Below are 13,057 nucleotides of genomic sequence, written 5' to 3' on the forward strand. Positions count from 1 at the left end.
ATCTCGAGAATGCCAGCATACTTTGACAGATTAAAGTTCACCAACTTGTATAAGTGCTTAACTTTTTAGACATACATAAAATACTCAATATGAAAGGTTATTGTCATGGACTAGGCTGATTGCATCTTTATGGAAAAGAGAGAACATGCTTCCTGTCGTTCACACGACTTCTTTTGCGTGAAACCTTTCAACTTTTCTTTTTTTGCAGGTGTCCACTTGTACTACGTCGGAGGTGAAGTATACGCAGAGTGCTTGAGCGACAGCAGCATCTTTGTCCAGAGCCGCAACTGTAATTACCGCCACGGCTTCCATCCGACCACCGTCTGCAAGATACCTCCGGGATGCAGCCTGAAGATCTTCAACAACCAGGAGTTTGCGGCTCTTCTCTCGCAGTCTGTCAACCATGGATTTGAGGCTGTTTATGAACTCACCAAGATGTGCACGATCAGAATGAGCTTTGTGAAGGGTTGGGGAGCAGAGTACCATCGCCAAGACGTCACCAGCACACCGTGCTGGATCGAAATCCATCTCAATGGACCACTTCAGTGGCTGGACAAAGTCTTGACACAGATGGGGTCCCCTCACAATCCCATCTCCTCGGTCTCGTGATGAAGACATTATATTGTCCTCCGTTGAGGATGATAAAACTAAAGACACTGCCAGTTGTCTTCATCTAAACAGTTGTATCTAGTGAATCAAGAACTTTCCCCCCCCCCCCCCTCTCTTTTTTATTTTTTTTCTTCCTTTCTTACTGAGCAGCTATGTTACATTTTGTATTTATAATACTTTTGACAAGGTCATTTACAATCAGCCATAATTTGAAATATCATGAGGAACCCAAGACTTCCCCCAAGAATTCAAATGTGGATGTGGATTAATTGTTGCATAATAGGTGAATCAGTTATTGTGGATAGTTGATCCAAATCCTTCATAGGAGAGTTGTACTCTGACAAGAAAGGTAATATCTAGATTCCAGATTGTAAAAGAAATGTATGACCTCAATTTTCTACTATCACCGAAATTGCTATAAAATTATGGAATTTTGATTGTTGTAAAATGTCTGGCACTTTAAGCAACCTAAACAGGTTTTGACATTCACTACACAATGTAAAGACTTAAAGAAAACCAAGGTGTGTGGTTCAGCACTTTGGACACTAGACACTTACATTAAAAGCATTGCAGGGATGGATGATTAATGCCGATAAATCAATAGACCTGACAGAGAAAGTATGGCTGTGGTATATATTGGTGCTGTGATTTCTCTGAAAGTAAAGGAAGTTTGTTTTCTCAGCTGTATGTGTTGAACAATATACTGTGATATGTAATGGTGAAATCAAGGGATATATTTACCAGTGGCAGACAATGTGGTACATGACGGAGAAGATAAATGTTCCATACTGTTAGTTGAAAATCCCATCTCGGTATCATGTTCCTTACTGGAGAGATTTCTGATTAAATAGAACCCATTTTGGCCAGCTTAATCCTCGATTCTTCCCCGCAGAGGTTAACAGTAAGTGGTCTGTGACAGCAAGAGTTCTTCAAAAGCTTTACTTTCCTATTATACATCTTCTTGTTGAATTATGCTTGAAACATGACACATTTTGTAATGGCTGGTGGTCTGGTATTTGTGTGTTTACTGACAGTGGTACCTCAGTAGTTTTTCCACCAGTTTTGGGGATAAATGAATGGTCACCTATGTGTGAAAATTAATTTTTTTGGGGTATCAGAAGTCATGTATGCAGAATATCTCTAAAAATGTATACTATCGGTCAGCCAACGGTAAAGTTTCACATTGCTTGATGAATTTCTGATTTCCTCCATGACGCTGTCAATGAACTTTAACTGTGTGGAAAATGGTTAGGTAAGCTAGTATTGGTTGTAAGGCTTTAAAGGAAGAGAGGCGTTGCCAAAAGCATGTCTTATCGGTCAGTGTTTTCATTTCTTTCTCTGATAGTTCAGTATCATTCTCTTTCGAATTTACATGCACTTGTGTATAAACCCTGTTGATGAAACTACAAAATTTCTCTTTATTGTAGCAAATATTTGTGTCTTCAGGCTGTAAGCTTGATTGGACAAGACCATCAAGAAGATAGTGTCGCTGGTTCTGTTGAATTGGGGGGTCTGTCAAAAATGGGAAAGAGATGCTGATATAACCAAGAAAGCTTGTTGAGGTAGATGACGAAAACAATATATGATCTGCCTGTCTTCAAAGTTTTTGATCCTAGCAGGATCTTCTACGAATGCAAACAAAGACCAAGATCCTGCTAGGATGGAAACATCAGGTTGTCTTTACTTTGATATACTTTGGTCTGATCCGCTCTTCGTAAAGACTCACTTATCGTTGTGTAACGCTATCATTTCTGCAAAGATTCTTTCTGTTGCAGGTTTCCTAACAGACAGCTACAGTTAAAAGTTATTTCAAAAACTGTGCTAGTAACTCAAAATGGCTGTCTTCTCTCCCTGCTTCTGAGTGAATGGAAGATTTACTTGAAAACAGCTGAATTATTGCAGAGATGAACCTTATATGCATGCACGCATACGTACTATTCATGCAATATTGTATTTGGCCCCAAAATGGCCTCTGTATATAAAGGGTAGTACTATTAATGCACGTATGCAGTATTGTTGTTGGCCCCAAAATGGCGTCTGTATGTAATGTAACACACCTCTGTGTATACATGTGCCCTACATGTTTTAATTCAACACCAAGCTGTTTAGGAGACATGGTATGACTTATAGATGGATAGTACATTTAGTTGAATTTGTACAGCTTATGTACTTAGTTGTTTGGTGGTGTGTTACATTTCATCTTCTGAACTGTTCAATGTTTTGCTGTCCCAAATTTTGTTAATATATAAACAGACGACATCCCTGTGGTCTGCCAGTTCTGTCCAAAAAATCTGTTGTCATCATAACTTTTGTTTTATATACTCTTTCAAAACTTCATTGGAGGAATAACAACAAATAGCAAATGTCCACTCTTGTTTATTTATAATTTGCATTCATGTGTGTTGCAAAATGGACGTCATAATGTCTGAACAGAAAGGATCAAAACCCAACCATGCAGTGAACACGCCTTGAAAGACTTTTCTTTACTTTTCCACTGTTTTTATGAACTACTCTTGTGCACATATTTCATAGTTACGCTTTAAAAGTTTCGGAAGCCCTATGCAAAATGTTCATCTGGAAATGAACAGGCTTCTTTTGAGGCTTACAGTTCATTGTTGTGACATCGTTGCAACAAGTAAAATGTTATCTTGTGCTCAGTTCATTTGCATGGTTCACAGAGCGCTGCTGCTCGATGTAGCAAAGCAAACCACCTAGCAACTCTCTCAAAGACAAATTATCAACAGTTTGTACTCCTCTGTATGTTGGAGACTTGATCAAGGTACCCTCTCAAAGTTTAGAAGTTTCTTACGGTCAAACTTGGTCACTTGACATATAGAGGTGCAGACTCTCTGGAAATTTCAAATTTTTTGCTTGTTTGTAAAGAGACTTGTTCCTATGTGGGATGAGTTATTTTATTTTTATTAAATTATCAGCGTATGAGAGAAATAAACGTATAACTTAAAATTGCTTTAGAATAGGATTTTTGCTGGTATGTAATGTGTTTTAAGTATAACATTTGTTGTATCATGTAACATGACTTACATATTTAGCCAACAGAAATGCAACAGAAGTGCTTGAATATTAATTATATCACTTACCACCGTATAAAGAATCTTTTTCACCTTAGTTGTATTACTTAAATAACACAGACCTCATGGATAAATGTAATTTAAATATTTACAATTTTTTTTTTATATCTTTCTATTCCTGCCAATACAGTATCGGGAGGTGAATTTTTAACTATCTCAGAGTAACCTTGCTTCAAAATTCATATGTATACGTTAACATCTGTATAAAATGTTGTAGCAAAAGACTGCATATTCATATTTTAAGTCTAGTCCATTCCAGCAACCGTCATGGCTGACTTTAATTTTACGAATCAAGTCATTGCATTTCTTTGATAAGGAAAAGTCTTTGCATATTAACACGGAGTATTTTCATTTTTGGAATAAGTGGGACTCTGGGATAAGAGTCACATTTCAAATAGGTCTTCTTGGTAGGTATGTCATTTAGTTTTAATCAAAGTGTGAAAGAATCATTAGTTAGGAGTGGGGTAAACAAAAGTGAACAGGTATGAAAGGGGGAAAACAAATATGAAGTCATTAGCAGCGGAGAGAGAGGACTGGAGGCTTGCTTAGATTGTCAGCAACTAAGGTCTAATCAAAGTGAGTTTCGAAGAAAGGTACAAAAAACATAATAAGAGGTCAGAGGTCATCATGAGCATGTAATACAGAAAAAGAATGAAATTAGTTGCTGTACCCATGTACCTCAGACAGTCTTTGCACCCTCTTTTTTAAAAAATAATCTTCATTTATCATTTTGGTCCACTTGCAAGGTCAAAACTGTCAAGTGGATGAAAACTTCTTGGAGCATTGCCTATCAGTATAAGCCAAACTGGAGGTCAAATCTCAGTGAGCATTGGCTATTTTAGAGTTATAAAGTTATTTTTTTCCATTTTTTTTTCTCTTTGCATTTTGTACTTTCATTTGTTAGTATGCAGTAATATAACTTTTATGATGATGTAATTGGTAATATCTCAGTCGAGTGATTTGGTCAAAATGAGAATTAAAATCCTGAATTGCTGGAATGTTAAATTTCGATATTTTTTAGCGAACATCTTTGTTTTTGGTACCTCGTTTTGGTTTCATTTTTTTTTTATATATCTTTCTTGTATTATGTAAACTCACATATATGAACTCAAAATACCACCTGAACAGTGAAAGATGATTTCTGTGACTTTCACTGCTGGATATTTAAGTAGTAGAGAGAATATGAAAATTTGACCAAAAGAAATGTGGGAGAGAATAGACTGAGTAAGATTTGCAAAGATGGTTAAGAATGTAAGAAGTATGTGTTTTCAACTCAGACATTTGTTAGATAATTGATAAGTTACGTTAATGAATATGCATTGTAGTATATGTCACTAAGTGGGTAGTCTGTATGTGAAGTCTGTAATATTAATCGATGTTGTCTTCCGTAACAGTGTTTGCCAATAAGAAGAAATCAAAAGTTGTGTAATGGTGTAAGAATATTTTTTTTCCTCCCTTTTTTTTTATTATCATGAAATGAGGGTTTATCAATCATGAGGAAATTTGAACACTAGTCTCTGAAATGAGGCAATTGGGCTGACTCACAGATACCTAAAAATACCTTGATGGGTCCCTCATGTCTAGAAGTATTTATTGTCAATCGTTTCCATGGGTACATGAGGATGGGAAAGGGGGAGGGGGGAGAGGGGGAAGTGAAATAAAGATGAAGGTGACAGATGAACAGTAGTGGTGTGAAAGTAAGTATGTGGCAGGTAAGGTGTGGATATTTCTGCATTGATGGTAAGTTGCTTAATTAAAAAGAAGAATAAAGAAAATGTCTAAAGTAATTCAAATTGTGTTAAGCTGAATTCTACATTTGCAAGGTCATAGCAACAGAATGTTAACTGGTTTTGCAATATTCCTTACCATTTTGATTTATTGTAAATTGTAATGATTTTTTCACTATTTTCCCTCATTTTTTTTGTGATATTTGTGGATTGATAGCATAGATTAGGCAGAAAATAAAATTTTGAACATAACTCTTAGACTAGTGCTGTTGTTTTTGTAGGACCATACCATGTACTACTGAAATGGTGGAGGGATCTATCTCCCAGGAATGGCAAAATTGTAGTCTACTCCTGCTGTTGGTGGAATTTTTGTTTATTCTGTAAATGTTAAATGGTGCTTCAATTTTGTTCTCAACTGCTGCATGGTCAAAGCTTTGATGCTTTGTATACTGCCACGATTGCAAAATGTTCAATTTCATTGGCCAACAACATCGTGATAATGGTAGATTGTACATTCCAACACAAACTTTCTGTAAACAAGTGTTACTGTAAGGTGCTCCCAACAAATTTTTTAAAGGAAATTTGATGGGGAGGAAAGGTGTTAGGGAAGACGATCTTCCCCTTCCCCCAACTCAGTGCAAAGTCTCGCTCTCATCCAGGGGTTCCCCTGACACAAGATTGATATTAGGCGAGCCAAGAATCATACGAATATTCAGTGGTGTTGGAATTGGTGGCACCAAGCCTATGGGAATATCGTTGTGAAAATTATTTGGAAATCCATGGTTCCTCGGTGAACGCAGGTGTCCCACTGTCTGCGCTTTCCCACTCCTTTCCTCAACCTTTCATGTACGACGAGTCTTGTGGTGAAACTGACAAGTTATGCGAAATCAGATCTACAGTGCCTAGTATTCTGTACGTCATTTATGAGCTAAATATATATGCTACGCCCAATTACTGCTGCTTACACGACACATCGACTCACATCAAACCATATAGAGTAGAAAAGCAGTTGCATCAGCACCAGTACGTTATTGTTTAAAAACTGACCAGCTCTCCTTCAAAATGACTAAGGTAGGTATGAATGACTGCATTAGAATTTACGATGGCGAAACCGAATGACGAGCTTGGCCTCGCTATATTACTGTAGTGTTACTGTTAGCATTCATTACGCTAGGACTAACTTGGTCTAGCCTAGGCCCTAACTAAGTAAGATAGGATACTGCAGATCAAGAAGTGACAAGGACATAACGTGTGATTATTGTACACGTAGGTCTAGCATGGTGGGATGAATTCATGTTATTTTACTCATTCTTAAATGAATCAGCGAATTATTATGGCCAAACATTTCACATCACGTTAGGGCACATTGTAACTAAGTTGTAAGGTGACCTTTTTTTCCAGAAAATCTGGGAACAGGATATTGATGTTGCCCACCCCACAACTCGTCAGCCCGCTCCCATTGATATCAACAGTTATTAAAGTATTTGGAACATTGAAAGATGAAACTTGGCGGAATCTATGTCAGTGCAGAATGTAGTACCCAAAAGCTAGGCTTCGCAAAACTGTCTGATTGTTATTGTCAGAGTAGCCTACATGCGAACATGCTTTGCATTGGAGCTGGACTGCGCGATGTAGGCTATAAACAACGAAGAGTCTGCTGTTCAACCTTATCTTGTGTTGCACAAAAATCACGAAATTACTGATGCACTATATATATGACGGCTTAACAATTTTTTTTGAAACATATAATTTATAAGAAATTTCACCAAAAATTAAAGGGTGTGAAGACTCGCGAAAAAGAAACGTCTAATGCTGGTAATCTGACCTAGTTCCGAATGAGGTGTAACAGAAGTGTTAGAAACCACCATCGATCCCAGAAAATACACACACAGCTTGCTACCGTCGGTAATTAGACACTAGGGTACAGTCAGTACATACAGCTGTGGTCAATACCAATAGCACAGTGTATAAACGATACAGTGATGGACATCTAAGGTCCAGCTAAAGATAACAATTTATCATGTTTCATTACTGTCTGCATTTTGTAGCGACACAAACAAAACGTCACTTGCAAGCAACAGAAAGTTAACTTGTATATTTGAAATATCCATCCTAAACGATTAAAAATCATTTCTCTGCCATATTGTGAAAACATGTTTTGAAAATTATTTATCGTTTTTTCAGGTAACTTCTTGGGACTACCAGACAATTCTTTTAATGCAACTGGAAATCTTATTAGTATCATTCAACATGATACTTTTCACATGAATCACAGGCTTTATGAAATTGTTCAATGATCTGGATTGCCTTTATCTGTGAGACCTGAATGAACTTAACATTTGTAGTTGTACAGATAATCACAGCTTAGGTTCAAGCTGTCTAAACAAACTGGCTGGGGGTCAAACAGTTAAAAGTTGAAATTAGTCAGGGCCTTTTACCAAATTGTAGGATTTTCCAGGGACAGAATTTAAAATCCAAGGACAATTTCTGAGACATTTTGAAACCACAGACTCATCATGAAATCTGGGGACGTCACAATTTTAGCCACTTGCTACAAAATGCCTAGTGCTTAAAACTTTTACTGCATAATATCCAGTTCTCACTGGCTTTTCCTGAATTACAACAGACATCACTTACTGTTCAGACATTTGAGAGCAGCCCAATAATATCTGCTATAAATTTATAAGCAGTAATAGTGGTACAGAAATCATGCTGATTCTTGTACTGGCAATTTTTATTGTACTTAACATGTGTTTATGTTCTTAATGTATGCTGGCAGAAAATCACCAGGGCAGTTTTTTTTTTCCACTGGCAATCGGCAAAATCCACTAGCTGCGTTGAGCCAGTAAATAGCTCCAATTGGAGGCATGGTCCTATAAAGTCTAAAATATACCTGTATCAGGGTTTTAGTAACTGTTTCTAGTGCTTTGGCTTTCTGTTATTCCCCGTCCATGTTACCATGATTTGACCAGCCTGTAATAATGTGTATTTTTTCATTTCAGACATATGAATTTAGTGTGGAAATGACCTGTGAAGGCTGCTCAGGAGCTGTTGACAGGATCTTGAAAAGGGCTGGTAGGTTGAAACCGGACGGATTAGACGAGAAATGTATATATTGCACAAAATATGGTTTGCAGACCATTACAAACCGAGCTGCTAGCAATCCAGGCTGTGCACTATGTTGATATTATTTAAGAGAAATGGAACTTTACATCAGAAGCTCATCAAAGTGGCTGGACGAATTAGTCTCACCAAGACAATAAAGGTCATGAAGGTCATTATGTTGCCATAGTCTTTATAGATTTAAAATTAAAAAAGAAATGGATTAAGTTTATTAGTATTTAAGCACTAATGATTAACAGTAACATTTTAGATCTTGATCGAGTAGATGATAGCATTATTGGCTGAATTTTTAAGGGAGAATTCTAGAAATTTTTGCTTAGTTTAAAAGCTGAATATGTGGAATACAGGAATAATGTTGGAAAAATTGCTAGCACTCAAAAGAGTTTTACAAATTTTTGAACTTTGAATACCAAACAAAATTCTATGTAAAATCATCTTAACTGAAGTTGGTATCATAACACCAAGATTTGTAAACATGGCAGTTGGTAAGTATCCATAATATGTGATTCTATCAATATATATAGGACATGTAATAGTACAAATACTTTGTGTTGCTCAATGATTATTGTAACCCCAATTTCTTTACCTTCACATCTAGTACTTATTTAATGTATAGATTAATCAAGAAAATCCCTCAAGGCCCATTGCTAAATTGTCTCCAAGTTTGGTATGCTTAAACCTATTGAGAATAGCATTTCTGAATGCTCTGACCTCAGTCTTGGCCTCAGTCTTACATAGTACCCACTAAACAATGCAGTTTCTACTACAGTCTACACAGTGAACAATTTTTCCTGAACTTAATAAAGTCAGGAAATTCCACTGCCAGCTAGGCTGTCGAATGTACCCTCTGATCGGTTCGCTCCGCTACCGAAATGACAGGGCCAGACATTACATAAGGGTGTTGGGCAGTGTGATTGCGTGAAATGAATGGCACAGCAGTGAGAAAAACACTTTGATAGTGGCTGTGAATTACTTTTTTGAAGTTTTCACATTGAGTGACCATTGTTAGACTTTTTGATCATCTAATATGGGCAATACTGATGACCTCTGTGAGTATGCACTGAGATAGAACCAGGGTTGCATTTAACAAATTCAATTCCCTTTAACTTTTGGTTCATTCACTCGAGTCTGTTTTGTGAACATTGCAAGAGAATGTATTAAATGTATTACAACTCCCTTGTATGATACAATACATGAATGAAGGCTTAGAAAGTTGATGCCTCACATGACTTATAACATTGGCTATTTTTCTGCCAAGGGAAATGAGGCTAGTGGCTACTACATTATAGCACTCCCAGTCTGTTGGTTCTGGTCAAGAACATGCACAGTAGAAGAAAGATTGTATGCCAAGCCCTGTTTTTCTTTGCAGTCCCCAAGAAATTGTTGTTAACAGAAATCACTTGTAAAACTTACATTGACATTTCACATTTAGCAGAAAGATTTCTCATGATTTCACAAATGTTCATTTCTTTGTTTTGTCTCCAGATGGTATAGCCAGCTTTGATATTGATCTTCCAGGGAAGAAGGTGATAGTGAAGACCGATTTGTCATCGGACCAGGTCTTAGAGCTTTTGAAGAAGTCTGGAAAGAGCACTGCTTTTGTAGGGGAGAGTTGAGATGGAATTCCATAGTACAACCTGAACATCTCTTTTATTCCTGCTTTGACCTGCCTTCCCTCTTGTCTTAAAGTCTCATTTTGCTTTCCATTATAAACACCCAAAAAAAACCCAGATGCCTGTCTCGTCTGTATTGGCTATGAAGTCGCATTCTTCTGTGTATGCAGTTTCGTTTCGTACAAGTGCAGAGGGTTAGAGCAATGTACACACGCATGGGGTTCCAGTCGTATGTTCAAAATCTAAAGGACCAGCAGTGTTTGTAAAACAAGACAGTGTCTGTTGGTGTGCTGAGAAATGAAAAGGTTTGAAAGAAGCATATCATAGATATGTAATCAAAGGGATGTTTAATGTCCTTAAGATGGGTGTCAGTTTGTCTGGGTGCATAATCAGGCATTAAATATCCCTGGTGCAGTCGCATGATCAAGCATGGTAGTTTTCTATAGAATGTTAATTTACTGATGTATAGTGCCAATCATACAGGCTGTGATATACCAATGAACACAACTAGGATTTTTCACTCGATCAATTGGGTATCATGGAAATTTCCTCGTGCAGCATCATTCAACATCTTTCATAAGCATGCTAGAGGCGCATGCAAAGTAATGATAATATAATTTAAAAAAAAGGATTATAACAATTAAATAACAAAATATCCATGTGCGATGTCTCAGTCTTTGATATTTACCGTTCAATGGTATGGATGGGGAAAGGAGAATGTGGAAAGGGGCATTGGCAGGCATGAAATCAACACTGGACTTTATTTCTTCATTTATCTATTATTATAACCCCATTTTTAGCCCATCCATATCCATCATCAGTGGTGGAATAGTTCAGTCGTGGGGTATTTTGCATTCACCCCTCCGAGTGTTCAACCACCCCTTTCTCAAACTCACACAAAAATTCAAGACTAATTATTAGCACAATTATCGACCATATATTTATGAAAAAATTATTGGGGTGGGGGAGATGGGCACCCCACCCCCCAGGCTCTTTGGGCCTTCAAATTGTGAAAGTGAACTGTTAGGCATCCTCCTTTAAGTTACTGTGCAGTGATGGAGCCAACATCATGACATGTAAACGTTTCATAACATTTTGTAACATTTCATTTAATTAATCACCACAAGGTGTCCATTCATATTTACCTGTCACTTTTGCCTTGAATGGCTCTTTGTCTGTAATGCCATTGCTACAATCAAACTAATGTAGTTTCCCTGCAGTTATTGATATAACCAAATTGCAGTCATTCCATCGACAAATCTAGTCAATTGCTAGCAATAAAATTTACCTTATAAAGAAATTATTTGTCTCAGTTGTTCTTTTTTGTTTTAATATTTGAATATGGAAATTATCTACATGAACAGTAGGCAGTGGTCATGTTTGATATATCATTGCCTCACATACAACAGTGTTACTAGGCTGGTGCATTCCCCTAGGGCCTTGGCTGCACAAGGGGGCAGGGTGGGGAGTGGTTAAAAGTAGGCCTACAAAATAAACCATCCACTGGACCAGTGAGGCAGCTAGTATTTTAGGTGCTGTCAATAAAATAGAAAAGCTTAATGTACTCTTCTGTATTAATTTTGAGACAAACATTTATTTAGTGCACTGTATCTTTTAAAGAGAAAACTAATATATTCAATGGCGTAGCTGACAGGTGGGGGACTGCCCCTGGGCATAGCTAAAAAAGTTGGCCAAAAAAAACTAAACATGCTTTAATAGCCATGATGTATTAGAAATGGATCTGTAGGCTACTTGATTTCTATAGCACTTTGTAATGTGCTTCTCATAAGATTTTCCTCATTGGCCATACAAGCTTTCTCTGAACGCATTGACTACGATTCAGTGATTGAGAAGAGTCTGAGTTCTGTGTTTTGTATGGAATTGTACTGTCATTTAAGAAAACCAAAAACATTACATCTTCATTTGAGACAATATACGAGATAACCTGGGTGCGCTTTCCCACACGGGACATTTAATATGTATTAGTTTATATTTGACATCTTTGATATACAGGGCCGCAACCCTTCAAAACCACTCGGGCCTACAATTGGTAACATACGTAGGCAAAGTTGTATACACTAGTAGTATTTAAGCTTGTACTCCGCAAATTTATGGTACCAGTTTGCAGCTTAGCCCCTACCCTCCAGGGACAGACACCACCCAAATTTTGTCGTCCTCCTCCTCTCCCCTTATTATTTTGAAATCTGGCTACAGGCCTGTCCAAAACTTTAAATGTCAGTAAAACTAATAAATATGTGGTTTTATATATGTTTTTGAGTATGTTTATTGAAGCCCTTTGTAGTATTAACTATCTACCATGGATGTTGAACTTCAAAGGATTTGTAATCACATGGTGTCTAACAATATGCTGACATTGTGTAACCAACATCTCTTTGCTTCACATGCCCAGTTATCGTTATTTTTCAAAAATTAATCAAGGGAGCCATATATATGTAAATTCAAACAACGACATATGATTACTTGTGCTAAAATTCGAGTCCTCAATTGGTCTTTCATTTTCATGTTTAGAATTAAAAAAAAATAATAATAGCTATCACTAAAAAAACATTACAGGTGCTAGTTGCAAATTTTACATTTATTTTTGTGTAATTCGTTTGACACATTAATCTTTTAATGACAAAAATAGAAAATTGTGGTCTCATCTAATAAATCAATAAAAAGTAGGCTACCAGATACACCAAGTAGGAGAAAGGTGGTTGGTGAAAAAATAGGTCAAAATTGTTTTGTTATTTTTCTTTCCTGGGATTAGACCATCAATATGTTTTCCAGTTTAACTTGCTTGCCTATTTAATAAGTGTCTTTCCCAAAGGGTTTCTGTGCTTTTTTCTTAAGTTTTGAATATTATTTTACAGCTCCCCTACTAAACAACCCATAA

At 36.9% G+C, this 13,057-nt stretch overlaps 2 protein-coding genes across 2 annotated transcripts in view; both read left to right on the forward strand.

Moving 5' to 3' along the window:
* The window catches only part of LOC139980157 (mothers against decapentaplegic homolog 1-like), a 30,992-nt gene extending 25,315 nt beyond the window's left edge, over positions 1 to 5,677 (forward strand). The window contains exon 6 of the mRNA XM_071991592.1: positions 209 to 5,677. Coding sequence (XP_071847693.1) covers positions 209 to 609 — 401 coding nt within the window. The 3' untranslated portion in view covers positions 610 to 5,677. The remainder of the gene's footprint in view (positions 1 to 208) is intronic.
* Positions 5,678 to 6,015: 338 nt separating this feature from the next.
* Positions 6,016 to 10,778, forward strand: LOC139980160 (copper transport protein ATOX1-like). Its single transcript, XM_071991594.1, has 3 exons — positions 6,016 to 6,496; positions 8,428 to 8,500; positions 10,034 to 10,778. The coding sequence occupies exons 1-3, from the start codon at positions 6,488 to 6,490 to the stop codon at positions 10,162 to 10,164; spliced, it is 213 nt and encodes a 70-aa protein (XP_071847695.1). The 5' UTR covers positions 6,016 to 6,487; the 3' UTR covers positions 10,165 to 10,778.
* The last annotated feature ends 2,279 nt before the right edge of the window (positions 10,779 to 13,057 follow it).

Source organism: Apostichopus japonicus, chromosome 14 (genome assembly GCF_037975245.1).
Source record: "Apostichopus japonicus isolate 1M-3 chromosome 14, ASM3797524v1, whole genome shotgun sequence".
Classification (NCBI taxonomy): Eukaryota; Metazoa; Echinodermata; class Holothuroidea; order Aspidochirotida; family Stichopodidae; genus Apostichopus; species Apostichopus japonicus.